General features: G+C 43.8%; 1 protein-coding gene across 3 annotated transcripts in view; it reads left to right on the top strand.

Moving 5' to 3' along the window:
• The first annotated feature begins 21560 nt into the window (after positions 1-21560).
• LOC126203825 (fatty acid-binding protein-like) overlaps positions 21561-27118 on the top strand; it is a 160615-nt gene continuing 155057 nt past the window's right edge. For all 3 annotated transcript variants that reach the window (XM_049938192.1, XM_049938195.1, XM_049938194.1), the window contains exons 1-2: positions 21561-21681; positions 25159-25442. In XM_049938192.1, coding sequence (XP_049794149.1) covers positions 21606-21681; positions 25159-25442 — 360 coding nt within the window. In that variant the 5' untranslated portion in view covers positions 21561-21605. The remainder of the gene's footprint in view (positions 21682-25158; positions 25443-27118) is intronic.

Consider the following 27118-nt stretch of genomic DNA (forward strand, 5'->3'; position numbering starts at 1 on the left):
ACACCAGGTGCATATTAAATTATGTTGAAAAGGTCATTATGTTAAAATGTAAGCCAGGGCACAAGTATTTTTCGTGCAGGCATCGGCATAAGAGTGAGGTGTGTTCTGCAGAGCCGTTTGATATATCCCATTTGAATAAAGACAGTACTCACTGATAAGCTGGTGGTCATTGACAAAGTCCAGTACAACATCTTTCTGACAGATACGGTGCCAGTTCCGCAGTCAGCCTATCAGTTATCACCACCAAAGGTGAGAGAATTAAGGAAAATTGTTGATCAGCTCTTGACTGATGGTGTAATTCGACCATCAGTCTCACATAACGCATCACGGGTCTTTTTGGTTCCCAAGCTCAGTGGGGAAGGGTAAGACCGGTTGTCGATTATAGGGCACTAAAAGGTGATTTAGGAATCCTTGCCATTGCCCAACCTTTATTGTTGTTTTACTTGCTTTTTAGGTGCATAATATTTTACAGTTCTTTATATGAATCAAGCCTACCACCAGGTGCCTCTCATAGAGGAGTCGAAGACTCTTGCTGCTTTTTGCACAGGCTGGAACCTCTTTCACTATAACCGAGTTCCATTCAGGTTGGCTATCACAGCAACCGTATTGTCATCCTTACTAGATTCTATGAAATGATCGTATGGCAGTGTTGGCCGGGAGGCCCCATTCGGGGGAGTTCGGCCGCCGTATTGCAAGTCCTTTTTAGCTGACGCCACTTCGGCGACTTGCGAGTCAATGATAATGAAAATGATGATGGACACAAAACACCCAGTCCCCTGCCGGAGATCGAACCCGGGCCCCCTGCGGTGTAGGCGGTAACGCTACCGCTACGCTACGGAGGCGTACACTAGAATACATGCTGGGTGACTTATAATGTATCGTCAGCTGTTTGGACGACGTTGTTATTTACAGCAAAACCTTCAGTGAGCAACTGCCTCATACAGGTAAAGTCCTTCGCCATCTCCAGGATGCTAGGCTGACCGTAAAACCTGCAAATGTCAAACTGGTCCGAAAAGAAATCTTATTCCTTGGTCATATTGTGTCCAGTGAAGGTGTGAGGACGGACCATAATCGAACTAAGGCTCTTCATGACTGTCATATAATGCATTCAGTGTTCGCTACTCTTCTTTAATTCATTGGTGTTTCATATTTTATTAGTATAGTTTTTAATTCTGCTCATATGCGTATGTTTTACAGGAGAAATTAGCAATTATTCAATTATTTATTTCTTGAATTCACGAGAGACCCCGGAAAAGGGTGTCACTGTATCTTTTGGCTGCTCTTATGGCATTCACCAAATCGTTTTGTAATGTAAATTCCTTATAATCCGTGCAAAAAGTACCTGTTAAGGTAAAACAACTTTCACGAACTTCACACCTTGTATCTAATGTTCTCATCGGCCGTTGCACTGTAAAGTTCACTGTGTTTACAGACTGATAACCTTCCTGTCCATGAATCCATGATCAGACGTAAGTTCAAGATCGTTCAAAAATAGTTACTAACGGATTTTCGGTTGTTGTTGTGGTCTTCAGTCCTGAGACTGGTTTGATGCAGCTCTCCATGCTACTCTATCCTGTGCAAGCTTCTTCATCTCCCAGTAACTACTGCAACCTACATCATTCTGTATCTGCTTAGTGTATTCACCTCTTGGTCTCCCTCTACGATTTTTACCCTCCATGCTGCCATCCAATACTAAATTGGTGATCCCTTGATGCCTCACAACATGTCCTACCAACCGATCCCTTCTTCTAGTCAAGTTGTGCCACAAGTTTCTCTTCTCCCCAACCCTATTCAATATCTCCTCATTAGTTATGTGATCTACCCATCTAATCTTCAGCATTCTTCTGTAGCACCACATTTCAAAAGCTTCTATTCTCTTCTTGTCCAAACTATTTATCGTCCATGTTTCACTTCCATAAATGGCTACACTCCATACAAATACTTTCAGAAACGACTTCCTGACACTTAAACCTATACTCGATGTTAACAAATTTTTCTTCTTCAGAAACGCTTTCCTTGCCATTGCCAGTCTACATTTTATATCCTCTCTACTTCGACCATCATCAGTTATTTTGCTCCCCAAATAGCAAAACTCCTTTACTACTTTAAGTGTCTCATTTCCTAATCTAATTCCCTCAGCATCACCCGACTTAATTCGACTACATTCCATTATCCTCGTTTTGCTTTTGTTGATGTTCATCTTATATCCTCCTTTCAAGACACTATCCATTCCTTTCAACTGCTCTCCCAAGTCCTTTGCTGTCTCTGACAGAATTACAATGTATTTTCGGTATTTTAAACAAATCTCACGTATATTCTGAAGTACCTTCACGAATTGTAAAGCTTTTTTTTTGCATGGCTGGAAGCCGTTGCTTCAGTTATCCTGTATCTGCCTTAAATGTTATTAAAGTAATTTGTAGTGAAATTCAGTTCATTTGAGATTGGTCAGTGACGTCATAAACTGGCCTTTATGGCTAGGCATCTTGTTCCTAAATGAAATTTGTATGTTAAATAGTTTAATTTTTTTCGGCATCTCCAAGGTAGACATTTAACGTTGGGCCTTAAGCCGTCTGTGCAGTTGCTAAGTGTAGTTATTGCTTTGATCAATTTATGTTCTTGACCTGTAATTGTCTGTTAACAACTAACGTCATATGGCAGTTAATAAGTCTATTTCAGTAGCCTAAATTATTTCGGTAATTTATATTGGGCCCTACAACGTGCTGCGATCTTTCTTTGTTTTCTTTTTTAATTTTCACCTTACACTCTTCGAGTTCAAATATTGTATTTGTTGATGTACTAAGCCTTGGCATTAACTGCCTTGTTTACTAGTGATCAGTGCTCCCACCATTAAATTCTATATTTTCTAATTGTAAAGAATTTAATTGTTTTGATAATAAACTGCTGTTCAAGAGTACGCAATTTTGTAAGCTCACTACCTTACCACTCTCCAATCACCTCTCTACTGCTTCACTTTGGAGTAAAAAGGAGCAACCATATGAACACTGAGAGCTCAGATGACATGCTAGTACTGTAATTAATGAAGGGAAAGCCGGAAGGTGGATAAAATATAAAGAAGGACTATGTAAAAGAAAGAAACTTGAAAATAATATTGTAGAACTGGAAGAGGATGTGGATGTAAAGGAGATGGGGAATGTGATACGACGAGATGAATTTGACAGAGCGCTGAAAGCAAGCCTCAAGATGTGGACTAGACGATATGCCCCAGAATTATTGAGATCGCTGAGAGAGTCAGCCATGACAATGCTATTCCACCTGGTATCCAAGATCTATGAGTCAAGCGAAATATAGTCTGAATTCAAGAAGAATGTAATAATATCAGTTTATAAATAAGGCTGCCAGGTGTGAATATTATTGAACAATCGGTTTCATAAGCAACGGCTGAAAAATACTGAAACAAATTAACTGCAGAAAAATGTGAATACTGATAGAAGTGGGATTGGGGAAGGATCAGATTCTATTCCGGATAAATGTAGAACACCAATGCAATATTGGCCCTGTAATTTGTCATAGACTAAAGAAATGTAAGCTTATGTTTGTGGCATTTCTAAATTTTGGAGAAGTGTTTGAAATTGGATTGGGACACACTGTTTGGAATTTTGAAGTTATCACAGAGAAAACATAGGGATCAGAACTTTATCTACAACTTGCATAAAAACCAGGAGGAAGCTGTGTCATTGGACATGTGAGGAAGGCAGTATTTTGAGAAGGGAATAAGTCAGGATTTAAGCTTATCCCCGATTTTATTCAGTCTGTATATTCAGGAAGATGTGGAGGGCACTGCGGGGAAATTTGAAAAGGTCATTACAGTCCAGGAACAATAATTAAAGACTTTGAGATTTGGAGGTAACATTGTAATTCTGTCAGAGACAGGACGACAACATAACATATGGCGACGGAAATTCGTTCGGCCTCGGACAATTTATTGGTACTGTCGGTTTTTACGCTCATAACTGATAAACTTTACCAGCAGTGTGGAGGACACGGAACTTTAAAGTCGTTTTGGAAAAATTTCTTTAGTTTGTATGCGTATGGACTACGATATATGCAGAAGGCGTAGCAATGAACTGAGTTAATAGACTGCTCTCGTGATAGATACTAGCTATCCCGTCTAGGATGCGGAATTTGGAGATTTAATTTAGTGAGAAATAATGACACATATTACAACAGGTGACGGGTCATACTCCCCGTATGGCCATTCTCCACGTCCCCCTTTATCGACGGCGCTGACGCTACGTCGAATTACTGAGACGGGAAGATAGACTGTCATCGCACTCAACGGACAAGGCCGAACTCGTGACGTGCCTCTGACGAGCTGTGACACAAGCTGGCGAGTCGCGTGATTTTTACACATAGCACGCTTTTTCAATGTGTCTGATAAAATATCTCGTTTAATGGTACAGAAGTTTCAGTTGGGTGGTATAATCTCTATTTATACGTTACATTATCGTTCAAGGGCTTTACAAGACATTCCTGAAGGTTTAGAGAAAATACTGCATTGTCTCTCAAGTTGTCTCGAGGCACTTTATTGCATTATTTACAAACCACTAACGCCTCCCTCCTCATCCCGTTAGTTTAAAGTATCGAGCTGCCATGTACAAAACGACGGTTTCAAACGTCAGTTTACTCTGCAAATAAGTTTATGTGTTACATATTTGACATTGAGCACACTAGCGAGAAAAAATTTATAAAAGGTTGGAATTTGTGTTTAAAGGTTGTTCGGAGTTGTTAAGTACACACCTAATCAAACACTTGATAAGTAGGCATATGGTCCGGTTAAAGCGAAAGCTAGTTTATCACGCATCTCAATGTTTATGAATTCATATCTCCTGAACTAGAAGTCATAGAACGATACAATTATGCAGGTATATTCAGTGGTATCAGAGGATACCGTATGCAAAATGCGTTGTGAATAGAGTTAGTAGTAAAGCAGCAATAAATTAAAACGTAATGTCTGATAACGAAGTTTTAGTCAGTCGACAGCGAAAACATAGTACGCGATAAGGTGCTTCCCTTTTCATCATTTAGTAGGGGTCGACTACGAGAGAAAAATTTCATTGGTAAACGACGTGTCAAGTTTTCTGGAAGTCGATAGGTGCTCTCATTTTGAAATACTGGATGAATATTATCTGGGTAATTGTTGCGCCATAAATTACTCTGCTCGAAGCATAGACACTGTTTCTAACTATATTACTTCTCTTATCATGACAACATTTTAAATTTTTACATCCGGTTAATAATTGTGTGAAATACTGAACATAAAATTTTTGCTGCCCTGGAGGCCGTGAGATAGGGAACTTGTGCACTGGATCTGGAGATTGTGTCCTTGAGTTTGCCATTTAGTTGTATAGATGTCCTAGTTGCAAGTGAGTCCGCACTATAGTAAACTCAGCCCATGGCAGGTGAATGTACTTAGAGTATCTGTACTTATAGCATTGCAAGTAGCGGCTATAGGTACCAGGCAACTGAGAAGGTTGTGTCGATCCAGATGGTATGCAAGCATCTCCACCCACTCAATTTGAACTCCGGGCGTTGTTTGATAACAACGCCACAAACGCTCCAGCACCTTGACGCACTAAGAAGGTGAGCAAGGGAAAACTTGGAATGGAGCCTGGATCAGTGCCTTCGAGATCTCTTCACCGCCGAGTTCAGAATCAGGCTGGCGGCTGACGACGTAGAGGAGTATGCAGGGGGTCTGCCACCGACGCACATCACAGGCGAGCGGCGCCACTCGCTCAATTGGCAGGAGGTGGGTCAGCCACGGCACGGATGCTGGAACCCTCTCGTCGCTCCCGAGGGGAATTTGACGGCTCTGCAGCATCGAGGAAGCGTACACCAACCTATCGTCTAGCCCCACAGTCAACGTTTCAGTGATGGGTTCAAGACGATTATGCACAATCATACCGTGTGCACTGTATAAACTCTGTACTCCAGGAGACAAGAGTCTAACAACTGGTCTGTGACATGAGCCCAGCGGAGCGTTCTTGTGACAAATGCAGACTCAGACTGTCATCGAATTTTCCCTTCTCAAACACTCGAGGACCTCAGACGGGGCCAACATCGAACAATGGTACAGGCTTGAGCAGAAACGACTTGATCGCCTTGTGGACAACATGATAAGAACCATCCAAGCATATTACAAAGAATGGTGTGAACCAGCACGGTACTGAATGTTACTCACAAGGGAACCTCCCCATCGCACCCCCCTCAGATTTAGTTATAAGTTGGCACAGTGGATAGGCCTTGAAAAACTGAACACAAGGGAATCGAGAAAACAGGAAGAAGTTGTGTGGAACTATGAAAAAAATAAGCAAAATATACAAACTGAGTAGGCCATGTGCAAGATAGGCAACATCACGGAGAGTCTGAGCTCTGCAGCGCCGTGGTCCCGTTGTTAGTGTGAGCAGCTGCGGAACGAGAGGTCCTTGGTTCAAGTCTTTCCTCGAGTGAAAAGATTACTTTCTTTATTTTCGCAAAGTTATGATGTGTCCGTTCGTTCATTGACGTCTCTGTTCACTGTAATAAGTGTAGTGTCTGTGTTTTGCGACCGAACCGCAAAACCGTGCGATTAGTAGACGAAAGGACGTGCCTCTCCAATGGGAACCGAAAACATTTGATCGCAAGGTCATAGGTCAACCTATTCCTCCACAGGAAAACGCGTCTGATATAATCTATACGACACTGGTGACGGCATGAGCGTCACATAACAGGAATATGTTGTCGACCCACCTAACTTGTACACTTGGCGAATGGTAAAAAGCTTCTTCTACCTTGCCCGATTTAGGTTTTCTTGTGGATGTGATAACCACTCCCAAAAAAGTGTGTTTCGATGTTTGTTTAGGTGTAGCATCCCCATACTACGGCGCAGTTATCTCGCATCGGGCAGTCGGACGGACAGATAATAATTGTCTGAAAATAAAAAATTAAATTTTTCACTCGAGGGAATACTTGAACCAAGGACCTCTCGTTCCGCAGCTGCTCACACTAACCACGGGACCACGGCGCTGCAGAGCTCAGACTCCATGATGTTGCCTATCTTGCACATGGACTACTCAGTTTGTATATTTTGCTTATTTTTTTCATAGTTCCACACAACTTCTTCCTGTTTTCTCGATTCCCTTGTGTTCAGTTTTTCAAGGCCTATCCACTGTGCCAACTTATAACTAAATCTGAGGGGGGTGCGATGGGGAGGTTCCCTTGTCAGCAAAAGTACAGGGTGTCCACAATGAGACTCCAACATTTCAACTCATAAAATCTGAGAGGAAACACAATTTATTGACGAACAAATACAGGGAAATCATACAGCAGTTCATCAAGTTTTCATACACAGGTGGACGGTTTAGTACAACTGAACATGGGCGCCACGGGTAGCGCGAAGAATATCAAGTCTATAATCGATTTCGTGCCGTGTGTTGCGGAGCATCTGTTCTGTGGCAGAGTTGATGACAATTCTTATGCGCTGTTTCAAGTCTTGCAGGTCCTTTACTGGTGGAGCGTATACCCGGTCTTTCACATAACCCCACAAGAAAAAATCGAGTGGGATTATGTCGGGCGAACGTGGCGGCCAAGGAATTGGACCTCCACGACCAATCCATCGTTGCGGGAATGTCATTTAAAAATTTTCGGACATCAAGACTCCAATGGGGTGGTGCACCGTCCTGTTGAAACATCACATTTGGCTGCAGGTCTGTTATCTGTGGCACGGCAAATTGTTGCAACATGTCCAGGTAGAATGCTCCATCCAAAGTCGGCTCCTGAACGAAAAACGCCCCAACAATGCGATTTACCATCAAACCACACCAGACATTAACTTTCGGACTGTCGCGCATGTGTTTCCTAGGTGCATGTGGATTTTCGGACCCCCAGATGAGCACATTGTGTCGATTGACAGCCCCTGACACGTGAAAGGTTGCCACGTCAGTAAACATCACGCGTGATAAAAATGTCTCGTCCGCGGCAATGCGATCTAACATGACACATGCAAATTCTTCTCGCTTTGGTCGATCATTAGGCTTGATTTCTTACACAACCTGCACTTTATATGCGTACAAACGTAATCGCTGATGAAGCACTTTGTGCACTGTTGAACGTTTCATACGAAGTTCTCGTGCTGCCTGTCGCACTGACTTCTGTGGACTTTGTTCGAACGACCGCCGCACTTGTTCCACATGATGTTCGCTGATCCCAGGCTTACCACCACCGTGCCCTTTCGCAACACTCCCAGTATCCAAAAACTGATCACACCACTTCTTTATAGTCTTCAACGACGGGGACGCTTTGTTGTAAACTCGACAAAAGTTTCTTTGCACTTGGGTCGCCGATTTTGTCTCTGCATACCAACAGACCACTTGTGCACGCGCCTTCATATCCTCCATTTTTCTAAAACAATTGATTGCAGCTCCACTACGGCCAATTGGCGAATCAAATTTGCACACCACAAACTTGTTGAGTTGCTCTGTCTGCCCCTTCAGGATTCACAGATCCACCATCTGAAATGAGAAAGATATAGGATATTAAAATGTTGGAATCTCATTGTGGACACCCTGTATTTTCATTTTATAAAAGTACAAATACTGACGCTTTCGAATTGACTGTCTTTTTCTGGGAACTGTTTTATGTTTAATGCATGGAGAAGTTATTGTTTTAGTTTCTTGAGGCTTATTCTTTCATTGCCTGTTCCCATTGGCTCCAAGACCACACGTATTCCCAGCTGTGTAACAGGAGGAAAACTTATGCGAGAAGTATAGTTTTGCGGCCATATTTGTAGGATAGTTTGAATGCGAACTATTCCGAAAACACTTGTGTCCAGCAGCACCAACGTTAAGCCAACACGTGGAGAAACTACACTGTTCGTTACTTCCATGTGGACAAGATGTCGCATATCACGTTCTGTGGTCTCATAACGTAGCACAGCAGCTACCCCTCTGTTCACAAGTGACGGAGAATGTATTGTACGAACCGAAATTCCAAGATATGACGTACGCATTTTTCGAATATCGATCTTTCTGCCTCCTTTCAACTTATTCATGTTACAGAGTTGCATCCTGAAACGCAGAAGCGGTGCACATGAAATTTGTGATGAGTCACTACAGAAAGTTTCTGTAGCCATACTATTCTCTCGTGATTTTTGTTGGGAATTCAGACTACAGCTGTTATTCAATGAGATCCTGACATGGCTGTCGACTTATACAAACACGACAGCAATCCCTCTGCTGGCAGTGAACTCCGATTGTAATTGAACTGCAGCGATGGTTTCTAGTAGCAACACCCCGCGCTAATCCACAGGTCATCCTGATCCGTTGCCGTACACTAACGGAAATGGAAACGGTTATATCTCTAACATCTTGGCGGAACACACGTAAACTGATACTCCAGTACTTCCATGACTCCAGGATATGTTGATTAAAGTTTCGTCCTTAATTCGAATTTATTTGCAGTACATATAAAAGCCATTCCTACAGATGAAGCATACTGGAACTTTTCGGGTGGAATTTGTAACACAGCATCCGCAGGGAACGTGGACGTGCAGCTTATCAGCATGTTCAGGACTTTGAGAAAGGTCGAATCATCGGCACGAGGAAGGTGGAAGGGTCATACCGACAGATCGCACAGACAGTTGGCTATAATGGCTACAGAACAAATGGTTACAAGATGGACACAGTACAACGGTCTGGCAAGAAGACTTGGGTTGGGTCCTTCCTGAACGACTGCACCACGAGACTATTCGAGGATTGTTGGACTGGATCCGACGAACAAACAGGTGTCAGCGGTCAAAGCCTGGAGTAATGTCACGACTAAAAGTCGTGAACACAGTACTGGAACCTGCGTTGTGATTTAGGACTGCTACGCTTCATTTATCGATAACAGCGTACCACGGACAATACAGACGTGCTTGGTGCACAGACAGAATCAACTGGGGTACTGAGTGGCGTATTAAGCAATGATTCTTGCTTTTGTTTGTGGCGCTCTCGCTTCCCGCGCACGGGGTCCCGGGTTCGATTCCCGGCGGTGTCAGCGATTTTCTCTGCCTCAAGATGACTGGGTGTTGTGTGACCTTCATCATCATTTCATCATCATTGGCCTGCAAGTCGCCGATGTGGCGTCAACTAAAAAGGCGACCGAACTCCGTCGCATGGGGCCTCCCGGCCAACAATGCCATACGATCATTTCATTTCATTTATTCAAAAGAAGGAACTGCACAAATTGAGCAATTCATTAATGCATTGGTCCACCTTGGGCCCTTAGGAAGCAGCTATTCGGTTTGGAAATGATTGGTGGAGTTGTTTGATGTCCTCCTGAGGATTATCGTACCAAATTCTGTCCAACTGGCGCATTACATCGTCAAAATTCCGAGCTGGTTGGAGGGCCCTCCCCGTAATGCTCCAAACATTCTCAGTTAGTGGGAGATCCGGCGACCTTTTCGTCCAACGTAGGGTTTCGCAAGCACGAAGACAAGAAACAGCAACTCTCGCTCTGTGCGGGCGGGCATTATTTTCCTGAAACGTAAGCCCAGGATGGCTTGCCATGGAGGCCAACAAAGCGAGACGTAGAATATCGTCGACGTACCGTCGTGGATAACAACCGAAGGGTTCCTACTACGAGAAGAAATACCGCCCCAGACCATCACTCGTGCTTTTTGGGACGTATAGCGGCCGACAGGCAGGTTGATAAACCACCGATCTCTAGGAAGTCTCCAGACATGTGTTCGGTCTGTCATCTCACTGACTGTGCTAGAATAGTCTCCAGTAATGAGTCCCACTTCGAACTGAGCCCCGATGACCGGGCGTAATGGTCTGGGGTGTCAATTCATTTGATAGCAGAATCCCTTTGGTTTTGATCCACGGCAGCCTTGCAGTACGTCGACGATATTCTACGTCTCGTGGCAAGCCATCCTTAGCTTAGATTTCAGCAAGACAATGCCCGCCCGCACACGGCGAGAGTTGCAGCGGCTTGTCTTCGTGCTCGTCAAACCCTGTCTCGGCCGACAAGGTCGCCAGATCTCTCGACAACTGAGAACATTTCGAGCGTTTTGGGGAGGGCCTCCAACCAGCTCGGGATCTTGACGATCTAATGCCCCAGTTGGACAGAATTTGGCACGATATCCGTCACGAGGACATCCGAAAACTCTATCAAGCAATGATAATCCGAATAACTGCTTGCAAAAAGAACAGAGGTGTACCTACGTGTTATTAACTTGCGCAGTTTGTGAAGCTCTTTCTCTTGAACAAAGCATCTAATGTTTCTGAAATTGAAATCATTTAGATTTTCTTTCTTTCTTTTTGTACATGTTCAATACAACCTCCGATTTCCACCACATTTGGATAACTCCTATGTAAGGCGTTTTTTTATATTTTTTGTCTTAGAGTGTGAAAGCAAGGAAAAATACAAATTCTAATATGTTGCTGAATGACGGGAGAAGGGCGAAAGGTGTGGGGAAAAATTCTCTTATTACTAGTTTTCATAAAGAATCTCTTTCGTGCAAAGATATTCCGACCCACCACCCAGATTCGGGTTTCAGGGAATTTAGTGCCCGGTTGACTAATAAGGAAGCTGTGCAGTTGGAAGTCAGCTAAGAGGCGGCATCCGCTGTCCTCCACTCTCATGGGGACAAAAATTCTTTGAACTACGTATTCGTCAATCGAAGTTTTGTACCCATTCTGGATTGACGTGTTCATGGTTACGACAGGTTAGGACTAATGCTGTTATTATTATTATTATTATTTATTAATAACCTAACGGTGTTCCGAAAGAATAGGCTAAACACGGTTAGCGGCGGAGTGTTTGTTGCTGTCAGAAGTAGCTTAACTTGTCGCAAAATTGAAGTAGATACTTTCTGTGAGTTAGTATGGGTAGAGGTCATTGTTGGCAACTGGAATAAAATAATTATTGGATCATTTTACCGACCTCCCAATTCAGATGATTCAGTTGCTAAAAGGTTCAAAGAAAACTTGAGTTTCATTTCAAACACGTACCCGACTCATACGATAATAGTTGGTTAAAATGGTTCAAATGGCTCAGAGCACAATGGGACTTAACTTCTGAGGTCATCAGTCCCCTAGAACTTAGAACTACTTAAACCTAACTAACCTAAGGACATCACACACATCCATGCCCGAGGCAGGATTCGAACCTGCGACCGTAGCGGTCGCGCGGTTCCAGACTGTAGCGCCTAGAACCGCTCGGCTACTCCGGTCGGCGATAATAGTTGGTAGTGACTTTAATTTACCCTCGATATGTTGGCGAAAATACATGTTTAATTCCGGAGATGTGCTGAACGCATTCTCTGAAAATTATTTCGAGCAGTTATTTCATGAGCCCACGCGAATAGTAAACGTTTGTGAAAACACACTTGACCTCTTAGCAGCAAATAATCCTGAGTTAATAACGAGCACCAAAACCGCTTCAGGGAGTAGTGAAAACATGGTTGTCGTAGCGAAATTGAATAATTTAATACCCAAATACTCCAAAAATAAGCGAAAAATATACCTATTCAAAAAAGCAGATAAAAATTCAGTTGACGCCTTCCTGAGAGACAATCTCCTCTCATTCCAAATTAATAATATAAATGTAGACCAGATGTGGCTTATATTCAAAGAAATAGTATCGGCAGCAATTTGAGAGGTATATACCAAATAAATTAACAAATGATTCAGCTGATCCTCCTTGGTACACAAAACGGAGTAGGACACCGTTGCAGAAACAACGAAACAAACATGCCAAATTTAAACAGACACAAAATCCCCAAAATTGGCGATCTTTTACAGAAGCTCGAAATTTAGAGCGGACTTCAATGCGAGATGCATATAACAGTTTCCACAACGAAACTTTGTCTCGAAACCTGGCAGAAAATCCAAAGAGATTCTGGTCGTATGTGAAGTATGTTAGTGGCAAGAAACAATCAATACCTTTATCAAACTAGACATGATTGTCTCAATGGGAATTCCGCGATCGTTCATTAAATAAAATATGGCGTTTCAGTCTCCGATTGCTATTCTTTATTTTCAGTTACCGGTTTCGGTCTACCTGCCCATCTTCAGATGTGTTAGACAAAGTTAAAAATATAATTAATAAGAGAGATACAGTTAGCGATAGAAATATCTTAGTTTACAAAAAGAAATTATGGAACGTATTAAATGCCAACATACCATATGTTGCAGTTACAGAGTAACTTGTCCGTACAGAACAATCAGTTCACTGTCATAAGTAAAGTAAATTTTAATCTGTTAAAATCTTATATGGCAGTTTTTAAGAGTAACCTGATTGGTAACAGTAAAAAAGTGTCCTCTACCTATAATAATTGTGCATTTGTTATAATTTCACCGTATATATTAATGGCGAATATTATTTTTAATATAACATTTTCAAAGTACACTTCTAGAAATGGAAAAAAGAACACATTGACACCGGTGTGTCAGACCCACCATACTTGCTCCGGACACTGCGAGAGGGCTGTACAAGCAATGATCACACGCATGGCACAGCGGACACACCAGGAACCGCTGTGTTGGCCGTCGAATGGCGCTAGCTGCGCAGCATTTGTGCACCGCCGCCGTCAGTGTCAGCCAGTTTGCCGTGGCATACGGAGCTCCATCGCAGTCTTTAACACTGGTAGCATGCCGCGACAGCGTGGACGTGAACCGTATGTGCAGTTGACGGACTTTGAGCGAGGGCGTTATAGTGGGCATGCGGGAGGCCGGGTGGACGTGCCGCCGAATTGCTCAACACGTGGGGCGTGAGGTCTCCACAGTACATCGATGTTGTCGCCAGTGGTCGGCGGAAGGTGCACGTGCCCGTCGACCTGGGACCGGACCGCAGCGACGCACGGATGCACGCCAAGACCGTAGGATCCTACGCAGTGCCGTAGGGGACCGCACCGCCACTTCCCAGCAAATTAGGGACACTGTTGCTCCTGGGGTATCGGCGAGGACCATTCGCAACCGTCTCCATGAAGCTGGGCTACGGTCCCGCACACCGTTAGGCCGTCTTCCGCTCACGCCCCAACATCGTGCAGCCCGCCTCCAGTGGTGTCGCGACAGGCGTGAATGGAGGGACGAATGGAGACGTGTCGTCTTCAGCGATGAGAGTCGCTTCTGCCTTGGTGCCAATGATGGTCGTATGCGTGTTTGGCGCCGTGCAGGTGAGTGCCACAATCAGGACTGCATACGACCGAGGCACACAGAGCCAACACCCGGCATCATGGTGTGGGGAGCGATCTCCTACACTGGCCGTACACCACTGGTGATCGTCGAGGGGACACTGAATAGTGCACGGTACATCCAAACCGTCATCGAACCCATCGTTCTACCATTCCTAGACCGGCAAGGGAACGTGCTGTTCCAACAGGACAATGCACGTCCGCATGTATCCCGTGCCACCCAACGTGCTCTAGAAGGTGTAAGTCAACTACCCTGGCCAGCAAGATCTCCGGATCTGTTCCCCATTGAGCATGTTTGGGACTGGATGAAGCGTCGTCTCACGCGGTCTGCACGTCCAGCACGAACGCTGGTCCAACTGAGGCGCCAGGTGGAAATGGCATGGCAAGCCGTTCCACAGGACTACATCCAGCATCTCTACGATCGTCTCCATGGGAGAATAGCAGCCTGCATTGCTGCGAAAGGTGGATATACACTGTACTAGTGCCGACATTGTGCATGCTCTGTTGCCTGTGTCTATGTGCCTGTGGTTCTGTCAGTGTGATCATGTGATGTATCTGACCCCAGGAATGTGTCAATAAAGTTTCCCCTTCCTGGGACAATGAATTCATGGTGTTCTTATTTCAATTTCCAGGAGTGTAGTAACATATGAATAATCTTTTTTGAAAAAATTTTTACACTAATTTAAAATTTCTTTATAAAGAAACATGAAATATAATTAAAATGTAGATATTCATTCGAAAATGTGCGTTTCCTCTTCTTTGTTTTGATTGGTGGTGGAGTGCATTTCCCTACATCAGAACGTATACAACGCCACGCCGAGTCCTCTTCCGCCGCGCCCAATTCACCTCGCCGCGAGTATGCTGAGGGCCGTTCCGCTGTAGCTGGTTCTTACTGGGGCTAGCCCGAAACCGGTAATTGAAAATAAAGAATTGCGATCGAAGACTGAAACGCCATATTTTATTTAATGAACGGTCGCGGAATTCCCAATGAGACAATCATGTCTAGTTTTGATAAACTTGTGCCTAGTCAGGCTGTGGGAGATGTGAAAACATTCTTTAAAGCTAAGCTTAATATAGTGAAAGCTAATTTAAAAATACATTTCAATAAGAACTGTTTGCAATTAGGTGTTGTACCGAAGTACGCAAGGGTAAAGATAAATAATAGCAGTATCTCAGCTACAAAAGTTTAGAACAGGAGATCAAATCAGGGTACATCGAGAAAGACAATCTCAATAAGCTAGCGTACGATTTACATATGAAGTTAGGTAACCTATTGTCGCCACTGCAGTTTGCACAAATTGAATATGAGATTGAAGCAAGAATTCAGCTACATAGGGACGAAATCATAAAGAGACACAATAAGAAAATCACTAATCTGTGTAGAGCAATAGCGAAGGCAGAGAGGGAAACAGATAAAATACAGTATGTACATAAGTTTTATGGCAGAACCGTTAACCTAACAGATATTGTCTTTTCTAATGAAGAGCAGAAGCTTTTGGATAAGGGGCTTATGCATAATCCGCGAACGAACTTGCAAGATCGAGACATCAAGAGAATGATCGCAGAAGTTAAGGTAGCATGTAGGGACGCTAAGTTAACTAAATTCCAGGAGACATGTATCGCCATCAAAGCCAAAGAGGCAATTGAATGCCATAAAACATTACATAACGGTAAATATAGTGAGATGATGTTAGTGAAAGAAATTAACTTAAAACTGGATTCTAACAACGCAATCGTGATTAAGTCCGATAAGGGCAGTACCTCAGCTGTGATTTACGAAAAAGATTATATAGATAAGACAATGCAGTTTTTTCAGGAAAATGGAATTAAAGAAATCAAAAAAGATTTAACAAAGAAGTTTCAGACAGATTTAAAGGCAAGGATGGAAGCAATACAATTTTTATTCACTCCAAATGAAAAAGCTAGATTAGTAAAGATGAATCCGAGAACACCAGAAGCAAGAGCGCAAATAAAATTGCACAAGGAGAACAAACCAGTGCGTGTTATTTGTAATGGGAACGAAGCCGTTAATGAGCTCTTGCATAGGGCTTTGTACCGTAAGTTAAAATCTGCGTATAAATACCAGCAAGTTTACAACGTAAAAAATAGTGTGTGTTACGCGAACGAAGTGAAGGACATTGCAATTGCAGAGGACGGAGTCCTAGCCTCATTGGACGTCGTGAACCTCTGCACTAATATACCAATACCGGAAACTTTACAAATTATAAGGAAAAACCTGATAAAAAATAGGTCAATGAGCATGGGTGAAATCGTCGAACTCGTGGATATGCTAGAGTTCACATTGAGTTTTAATAGTTTAATCTTCAACGATAAAGTTTTTATTCAAGATGAAGGTTTAGCTATGGGAAACAGTCTATCAGGCATTTCAGCTGAAATTTTTATGAATGACTTTGAGAACAAAGTTTCCAGCTCTTTTCCAGAAATTAAGGAGAAGCTAATTTATTACAGACGGTATGTTGACGACACTATTTTATTATTCAAAGGGAAAAAAGAAAAAGTAGAGGAAATGACTAAAGTTTTAAACGAGCAGCATCCAAAAATTCAATTCACGCTAGAAATGGAAAACAATGGGGCGATTAACTATTTAGATTTGACCGTCAGAAAGGAGGGAGGCAAGCACGTTTTCGGCGTCTATAGAAAAGACACTTGCTCCGACATCATAGAAGAGACGTCGCACCACCCGACACAGCATAAAAGAGCGTACTTTCATGCAATGCGCAACAGAGCCCTGAGACTGCCACTAAAGGAAGATGAGTTGCAGAAAGAACTAGGTGTTATTAAGCAAGTAGCAGCAGCTAATGGATACAGGACACAAGATGTTACACGTATGTTTAACAAGATCAAAAACAAATCCGCGGGTGTCAGTAACGACTCTAGGAAAATTGAAGTTAAGAAGAAGTCTGTCACCCTGACATACAAAGGGCGTGTGTCGGAAAGAATTGCTAAATGCTTTCCAAAAAACATCGCAGTGACATTCCAGAATGAAGGGCAAATGGCACATAGACTAAAACATAAACCAGCAACGACAAAAGAAATGAAATACAACAATTCCGTAGTATATAAGATCAAATGTGCTGAATGTGACAGTTATTATATGGGACAAACAGGGCGGAATTTTGAAATTCGATACAGGGAACATTGCAGTCATAGCAATCGAACAGCATTTGGAACACTTGTAAAAGAGAGTAAACATGAAGTGAGTGATATAAATGAACAAATGTAGGTGCTACACAAAGCTCCAAAAAGTCTCTATTTCAACGTGCTCGAAGAGATTGAAATACACTCCTGGAAACTGAAATAAGAACACCGTGAATTCATTGTCCCAGGAAGGGGAAACTTTATTGACACATTCCTGGGGTCAGATACATCACATGATCACACTGACAGAACCACAGGCACATAGACACAGGCAACAGAGCATGCACAATGTCGGCACTAGTACAGTGTATATCCACCTTTCGCAGCAATGCAGGCTGCTATTCTCCCATGGAGACGATCGTAGAGATGCTGGATGTAGTCCTGTGGAACGGCTTGCCATGCCATTTCCACCTGGCGCCTCAGTTGGACCAGCGTTCGTGCTGGACGTGCAGACCGCGTGAGACGACGCTTCATCCAGTCCCAAACATGCTCAATGGGGGACAGATCCGGAGATCTTGCTGGCCAGGGTAGTTGACTTACACCTTCTAGAGCACGTTGGGTGGCACGGGATACATGCGGACGTGCATTGTCCTGTTGGAACAGCAAGTTCCCTTGCCGGTCTAGGAATGGTAGAACGATGGGTTCGATGACGGTTTGGATGTACCGTGCACTATTCAGTGTCCCCTCGACGATCACCAGTGGTGTACGGCCAGTGTAGGAGATCGCTCCCCACACCATGATGCCGGGTGTTGGCCCTGTGTGCCTCGGTCGTATGCAGTCCTGATTGTGGCGCTCACCTGCACGGCACCAAAGACGCATACGACCATCATTGGCACCGAGGCAGAAGCGACTCTCTTCGCTGAAGACGACACGTCTCCATTCGTCCCTCCATTCACTCCTGTCGCGACACCACTGGAGGCGGGCTGCACGATGTTGGGGCGTGAGCGGAAGACGGCCTAACGGTGTGCGGGACCGTAGCCCAGCTTCATGGAGACGGTTGCGAATGGTCCTCGCCGATACCCCAGGAGCAACAGTGTCCCTAATTTGCTGGGAAGTGGCGGTGCGGTCCCCTACGGCACTGCGTAGGATCCTACGGTCTTGGCGTGCATCCGTGCGTCGCTGCGGTCCGGTCCCAGGTCGACGGGCACGTGCACCTTCCGCCGACCACTGGCGACAACATCGATGTACTGTGGAGACCTCACGCCCCACGTGTTGAGCAATTCGGCGGTACGTCCACCCGGCCTCCCGCATGCCCACTATACGCCCTCGCTCAAAGTCCGTCAACTGCACATACGGTTCACGTCCACGCTGTCGCGGCATGCTACCAGTGTTAAAGACTGCGATGGAGCTCCGTATGCCACGGCAAACTGGCTGACACTGACGGCGGCGGTGCACAAATGCTGCGCAGCTAGCGCCATTCGACGGCCAACACCGCGGTTCCTGGTGTGTCCGCTGTGCCGTGCGTGTGATCATTGCTTGTACAGCCCTCTCGCAGTGTCCGGAGCAAGTATGGTGGGTCTGACACACCGGTGTCAATGTGTTCTTTTTTCCATTTCCAGGAGTGTATACGCTCATCAAAGAAAAACCCCACGCCTAATACTTAATGAGCAAAGCGATTTTATGCACAGGAATTATTATGAGATTTTCAAAGAACTGTTTTAGGCTTACTCTTGAATGCAACAGCACGCCCCAGTATGAACCAGCTACAGCGGAACGGCCCTCAGCGTACTGGCGGCGAGGTGAATTGGGCGCGGCGGAAGAGGACTCGGCGTGACGTTGCATACGTTCTGACGTAGGGAAATCCACTCCACCACCAATCAAAACAAAGAAGAGGAAACGCACATTTTCGAATGAATATCTACATTTTAATTATACGTATTTCATGTTGCTTTATAAAGAAATTGTAAACTAGCGTAAAAATTTTTTCAAAAAAGGTTATTCATATGTTACTACTTTGAAAATGTTTTATTACAAATAATATTCGCCATTAATATATACGGTGAAATTATAACAAATGCACAATTATTATAGGTAGAGGGCACTTTTTACTGTTACCAATCAGGTTACTCTTAAAAACTGCGATATAAGGTTTTAACAGATTAAAATTTACTTTACTTATGACAGTGAACTGATTGTTCTGTACGGACAAATTACTCTGTAACTGAAACATATGGTATGTTGGCATTTAATACGTTCCATAATTTCTTTTTGTAAACTAAGATATTTCTATCGCTAACTGTATCTCTCTTATTAATTATATTTTTAACTTTGTCTAACACATCTGAAGATGGGCAGCTAGACCGAAACCGGTAATTGAAAATAAAGAATAGCGGTTGAAGACTGAGACGCCATATTTTATTTAATCAATTCCTTCTCTGCGCGATAGCAATGGAGATACTATCGAAGACAGTGCTGCCAAAGCAGAGTTACTAAACACTGTCTTCCGAAATGCCTTCACAAAATAAGACGAAGTCAATATTCCAGAATTCGAATCGAGAACATCTGCCAACATCAGTAACGTAGAAGTAAATATCCTCGGAGGATAGAAGCATCGTAAATCACTTAATAAAAGCAAGTCTTCTGGTCCCACTGTATACCAATTAGGTTCCTTTCGGAGTATGCTGATGCATTAGCTCCGTACTTAACAATCGTATACAACCGTTCGCTCGACGAAAGATCCGTACCCAAAGACTGGAAAGTTGCACAGGTCACACCACTATTCAAGAAAGGTAGTAGGAATAACCCACTAAATTACAGGCTCATATCGTTAACGTCGATATGCAGCAGGATTTTGGAACATATATTGTGTTCGAACATTATGAACTACCTCGAAGAAAACGGTCTGTTGACACACAGTCAACATGGATTTAGAAAACATCGTTCTTGTAAAATGCAACTAGCTCATTATTCACATGATGTGTTGAGTGCTGTTGACAAGGGATTTCCGAACGATTCCGTATTTCTGGATTTCCTGAAGGCTTTTGACACTGTACCTCACAAGCGGCTTGTAGTGAAATTGCGTGGTTATGGAACATCGTCTCAGTTATGTGACTGGATCTATGATTTGTTGTCAGAGAGGTCACAGTTCGTAATAATTGACGGAAATTCATCGAGTAAAACAGAAGTGATTTCTGGCGTTCCCCAAGGTAGTGTTATAGACCCTTTGCTGTTCCTTATCTATATAAACGATTTGGGAGACAATCTGAGCAGCCGTCTTGGTTTGTTTGCAGATGACGCTGACGTTTATCGACTCACAAAGTAATCAGAAGATCTAAACAAACAGCAAAACGATTTAGAAAAGATATCTGAATGGTGCGAAAAGTGACAGTTGACCCTAAATAACGAAAAATGTGAGGTTATCCATATGAGTGCTAAAAGGAATTCGTTAAACTTCGGTTACACGATAAGTCAGTCTAATTTAAATCGGTAAATTCAACTAAATACCTAGGTATTACAATTACGAACAACTTAAATTGGAAGGAACACATAGAAAATGTTGTGGGGAAGGCCAACCAAATACTGCGTTTTATTGACAGGACACTTAGAAAATTTAACAGATCTACTAAGGCGACTGCCTACACTACGCGTGTCCGTCCTCTTTTAGAATACTGCTGCGCGGTATTGGATGCTTACCAGATAGGACTGACGGAGTACATTGAAAAAGTTCAGAGAAAGGCGGCACGTTTTTTATTATCGCTGGACATCATTAAAAGAAAGGTGTTTTTCGTTGCGACGGAATTTTGTCACGAAACTCCAATCACCAACTTTCTTCTCCGAATGCGAAAATATTTTGTTGACGCAGAGCTACATAGGGAGGAACGATCACCACGATAAAATAAGGGAAATAAGAGCTCGTACGGAAAGATATAGGTGTTCATTCTTTCCGGGCGCTATACGAGATTGGAATAATAGAGAATTGTGAACGTGATTCGATGAACCCCCTGCCAGGCACTGAAATGTGATTTGCAGATTATCCATGTAGCTGTAGATATTATTATTATCACTGGTTTAAATTATCTTATCTTCTCGTGCACGTAGCGACTGTTATCTATAGTGAAATAAACATGTGACTTGACGTATTGCACTCCATAAGATAACATCATTCTCAAGTGTAATACGGAGATTACAATATCTACATATAGATTAAACTCGTTACGTAGCATAGAGATTTGATGAAAAGGAATCATATAAAAAGGGGCGTGAACAGTTAGTTCAGACATGTGCAAATAGGTTGCTCTCGTCAGTTTTTTCGTGAAGACAACAAACTACCACCATGTTAAATAAGTTCGCCGGCAAGACGTATCAGATTGAGAGAGCTGAGAACGTGGATGCCTTCCTCATCGCTTACGGTTAGTACTCACTGACATTTCTGTGTCTCTCAGACGAAAATCACATAAAATGATCAGATTTTTCTGTTTTATGTTACTCAAGAATGTTTCAGGCCGATTGAAATAGTTTATAATTTTCTGGAATTCTTCATTTGTATATTATTAATTATACCTTTATAAAAAATAAGACAATATCGCGTTTAAGATTACGCCGAAAATATGTAATTGCATTCTTTAAGTGTATACTAATTATCAAGCCAAATTACTTGCTCCTGCCAAATTACCTTCTTCTTAAGGGAATGGACTTCCTCTTAACTCTCTATCTCATCTACATTGTTAATTTATAACATTCTTCTGCAGTGATGCGTTTCAGATCACTTACTTTCTTATTATCCTGTCTTCCAGCTGCCGAATTCTGTTTTTCGAAAGGTATTTTTGTACCAGTGACAATTTAGGTAATGTATACCTTAATTAAAAGTATAATGTTTTTCTTACGACAGGTTTCATTTGTGTGAGAACCAAAAATGTTCAAAATTGTTGTCCTCGGTTTAAGAGAATAATGCACTTAGAAAGTACAGAACTGATTTCAATGTTCTCTATAATCTAAAACAGGAATTGTAAGTGAACGTTGCCAAAGCTATTGAAGCTGTGAACGTTAAGAAGTCGCTCATGTTATTCTTTGAAAATAGACTGTGTTTGTAAGTAGCAGGGGAACGCTTTGGTGTTTATTTATGTCGCTTACAAGAGTAAAATTCATAACATTCTACTTCGGAACTGCCCTCGGAAAGAAAACCGCATATACAGAAGAAGGTAAACACAACTCACAATACCTATAGTAAGCTGACAGGACAGAATAATAGCGCCTCCTGGTCCCACTGGAGCACTGCATATTTATAAACGGTATCAGAGTGTCACATGACCCACCACCGCTCACAGTGAAGTGGTTCTTTGGAATCAGCGCAGTAAAATGGATCGACGTGGAGATGACAGAAACGCAGAAAGAAATTATCGTGTTTGACCGTGTCTTCGACCACACAGCGAATGAAATAGTCTTATTTGTTGATATATCAACGGAGAGTGTTCATCGTGGCTACAAGGAGGATCTACCTTTAGCAGCCATGAAACTCAACGTGAGAACAGTTGCCCTAAAAAGATCCAAACCGGCAGTATATGGAGCCAAGTATGACGCTTTGTCAATGACAGCTGACTAATTTCGAACCCAACAGGATTCGTAGATGTCAGCGAATGCAGGTCCATATCAACCTGTTTCCAAGCGAACATGGCGAACGAATCTGCATGCAGTGCACGTATGGAATTGGGTACGTCACAAAAGACCATCGTTATGGTCTCATTTATTCAATGTGCCATACGACACAAACTGGGCAGCAGTGATAGACGTGTACTATGGCCCGGCGAGTCACGATTTCTCCAATATTGTAGCTTGCTGCATTTTGACGGTATAGTTCAGGACAGGGAAGGTTAGCGTGAACATGAAACGGGATGTTTACTTCACATTTTCGGTACCCTATTATTGGCCTTTCTGCTACATCTTCTTCTGTAGACATTCCCATCTTTCAAGACGACAACAGCACTGTTCACAGGGCAGCGCGCTAACGTCCCTGTTTTCATGAACAATCAAGCACCCTGTCGCAACTCTGCTGGCCTACTAAGTCAGACGATCCTAATCTCAGAAATAATGTATGGAACTATTTGGAAGAGCGGATAGAATGTAGCAATCACCAACTACACTCATGCTCATAAATTAAGGATAATTGGAGAATGTGGTGCCACACTACGTGGCGCAAAACAAAACTGGAGCTAATAGCATAGGTACATAGGGAACACACACAACACACATCTGTAAGTCCACGATATTGGTAATAAGTTGAGAAAGTCGTCCCGAAACACATGTGTTACGAAATGCCACTGTTTCCTGCGTATGTACCCTGATATCAATATGGGATGTCATCACTATGCACACGTACACAGGCCACAAAAAGGGGTTGGCATACTCTGGGTCAGGTGGTCGAGCAGCTGCTGGGGATAGCCTCCCATTCTAACACCAGTGCCTGTTGGAACTCCTGAAGTGTCGTGGAGGTTTGAAAACGTGCAGCGATACGTCGTCCGAGAGCATCCCAGACGTGCTCGATGGGGTTTAGGTCTGGAGAACAGGCAGGCCACTCCATTCCCTGATATCTTCTGTTTCAACGTACTCCTCCACGGGGCCGTGCGTTATCATCCATCAGGAGGAAGGTGGGCCCCACTGCACTCCTGAAAAGGCGGACATACTGGTGCAAAATGACGTCCCGATACACCTGATCTGTCACAGTTCCTCTGCCAAAGACACGCAGGGGTGTCCGTGCACCAATCATAATCCCACCCCACACCATCAAACCACGACCTGCCGCGCGGGATTAGCCGAGAGGTCTGAGGCGCTGCAGTCATGGACTGTGCGGCTGGTCCCGGCGGAGGTTCGAGTCCTCCGTCGGGCATGGGTGTGTGTGTTTGTCCTTAGGATAATTTAGGTTAAATAGTGTGTAAGCTTAGGGACTGATGACCTTAGCAGTTAAGTCCCATAAGCTTTCACACACATTCAAACCACGACCTCCATACAGGTGCCATCCAAGGACATTAATGGGTTGGTATCTGGTTACTGGTTCACACCAGATGAAAACCCGGCGAGAATCACTGTTCAGACTATACCTGGATCGTCCGTGAACATAACCTGGGATCACTGTTCCAATGACCATGTACTGTGTTCTTGACACCAGGTTTTACGGGCTCTCCTGTGACCAGGAGTCAGTGGAATGCGCCTTGCAGGCCTCCGGGCGAATAAACCACGACTGTTCAGTCGTCTGTAGACTGTGTGTCTGGAGACAACTTTTCCAGTGACTGCAGTAAGGTCCCGAGCAAGGCTACCTGCAGTACTCCGTGGCCGCCGGTCTTCTTGTGGTGTTATACACTGTGGACGTCCCGTACTGTAGCGCCTGGACACGTTTCCTGTCTGCTGGAATCGTTGCCATAATCTTGAGATCACACTTTGTGGCACATGGAGGGCCCGTGCTACGACCTGTTTGACCAGCCTCCAGTCGCCCTAGTATGCTACCCCTCATAACGTCATCAATATGTGTTCTTTGAGCCATTTTCAACACACAGTCACCATTAGCGCGTCTGAAAACGTCTGCACACTTACTCGCTGCACCGTACTCTGACATGCACCAACACACCTCTGCGTATGTGGACTGCTGCCAGCGCCACCGTGCGACGACCATAGGTCAAATGCGCCGCATCGTCATACCCTGAGGTGATTTAAACCGCCCACCAGAGCATTGTTTCACCATGTATTAGCATTATCCTTAGTTTATGAGCATGAGTGTACTTCGTCTAATTGAGATCATCGAAGCTAGAGCAGTATTAGGGTATCTAATTCTTTGCCCACTACGCTGATCAGTGTATATAATATTTTACACTCATGACGGCGACTGTCCTGACTCAAAGGTGTGAAAGACGCCGGCCTGCGAGAGGCGGCGCTCAAGATGACGATGCGGCAGACGCTGTCGGTGGACGGGGACCAGTACACTGTCCACATGGAGATTGGGCCCCGCAAGCTGGACATCCCGTTCAGGCTGGGCGCGGAGTTCGAGGAGACGACGATGGGCGGCGAGAAGGCGCAGACCACGTTCTCGCTCCAGGGGGACGACACTCTCGTCCAGCAACAGAAACTGCCCGGCGGCCGACACGTCACCACCCAGAGGAAGTTCAGCGACTCCCACATGACTGTCGTAAGTATGAGGCGAGCCATCACGCACTTCTGAAACGCGTACAGTGTAACGCATGACGCGATGCTACATGAAGGTGACGCACGCCGTTCTTATACTGCCAATAATGCCTGTCATTGCATGTCTTCCTTTATCAGAGGTCATTTTTTGTGATAGGAGACAAAAACACTGGTCTAATTCGGTGCTATTTCGTGGCCCACACTGAAAATATGGAACTCTATCCAGGCCAGCTAGTATGAACGTAGTAGTTGTTAAATTTTGGAGTGTTCTTGATTTCCTTTTGAATAAAAGTTCTGTTGATCAAAGTAAGAATGATGTGAATTTTAAAATTTTCCCGGCGAATTGACTGTTTAAACAAATTTCGGGCTTGTTCATAAAGCTCATACTGTCTGAGATCTAGATAGCTTACCTCAAGAACTCGCCCATCTAAAGACAGTATTCAGCGGAAATGAGTATTCCATCCAGCAGATTAACAGGGCGCTAACAGTTAAAACTAAGAAGCACGATGTGAATAAAGAGGAGAACATGCCGGAACTATCTTTAGCTTTTCTTGCTTTCGTTGGCAACACTTCGTTTAAAATAGAAAGGATCCTATGAAAATTTCAGGTAAAAGTGGTTTTCCGCCCACCATCGAAGATTGCGGACCTTGTGGGATCAGTTAAGGACAATCTGTTACTACGAAAGACCGGAATTTACAAGATACCGTGCCAATGTGGTATGGCTCACATAGGTCAAACCACACGCACCGTGAAAGAACGCTGCACTGAACATCAATGTTACACCCGCCTTTTGCAGCCAAGCAAGTCCACAATTGCTGAACATTGTATTTCTACTGGACATTCAATGGAGTACGAGAAAACAATGATTTTGTCCACAGCAAACTCTTTCTGGGACTCCATTATTAAAGATTCCGTAGAAATACGACTGGCGGAAAATCTGTTAAACCGTGACACTAGTAATCGGCGAATCGCTCGACATTTGAATAGTTGCGATGTCTGTATCCGAGGATAGAGCTGGACAGTGCATGGAATCCCATGATCTCCACGATTTGCTCAAATCGAAGACGACAGAGTGCGTCGACGGCCGTGGCAAACAGCAACGCAGAGGGCGACTGAGTTCCGCTATTCCATCAGCGAGAGCGCTGCCGGCGGGCAGTGTGGTTCATCTATCAAGTTTTCGACGCATGCGCAGAATAGTTACAGTACGCTATATATTACGGAACGGAGGACGTTTTCGCCAGTCTGCGACGGCTCACCTGAAGATGAATGGCAGGTGCCCAGTTGAAATATCGTGCGAAATATTGAACGACGACCGGCTGCAAGCCCGAAATTTATTTGAGCAAAGTAAGAATGTTCCTATGTAATGACAAATTAGACATTTTCAACGCAGGAGATCACTGTAGGTGGCATATGTTTGCGTAATACTTAATCAAAGTGATTATCCAGAATTCCTGATGTAAGTACGCTGTTTAGGTTTTTGTGTTGGTAACGCCACGTAGCGCTCTGTATAAAAATCACCGACTGTGCTGTGTGCACTCTGTGGCTGGTTGGCATTTTTGGAATATTCGCTATTGTAGTGTTGGGCTGTTGGATGTGAACAGCGCGTAGCGTTGTGCAGTTGGAGGTGAGCCGCCAGCAGTGGTGGATTTGGAGAGAGAGATACCAGAGTTTTGAGAAGTT

Source organism: Schistocerca nitens, chromosome 9 (assembly GCF_023898315.1).
Source record: "Schistocerca nitens isolate TAMUIC-IGC-003100 chromosome 9, iqSchNite1.1, whole genome shotgun sequence".
NCBI classification, from domain to species: domain Eukaryota; kingdom Metazoa; phylum Arthropoda; class Insecta; order Orthoptera; family Acrididae; genus Schistocerca; species Schistocerca nitens.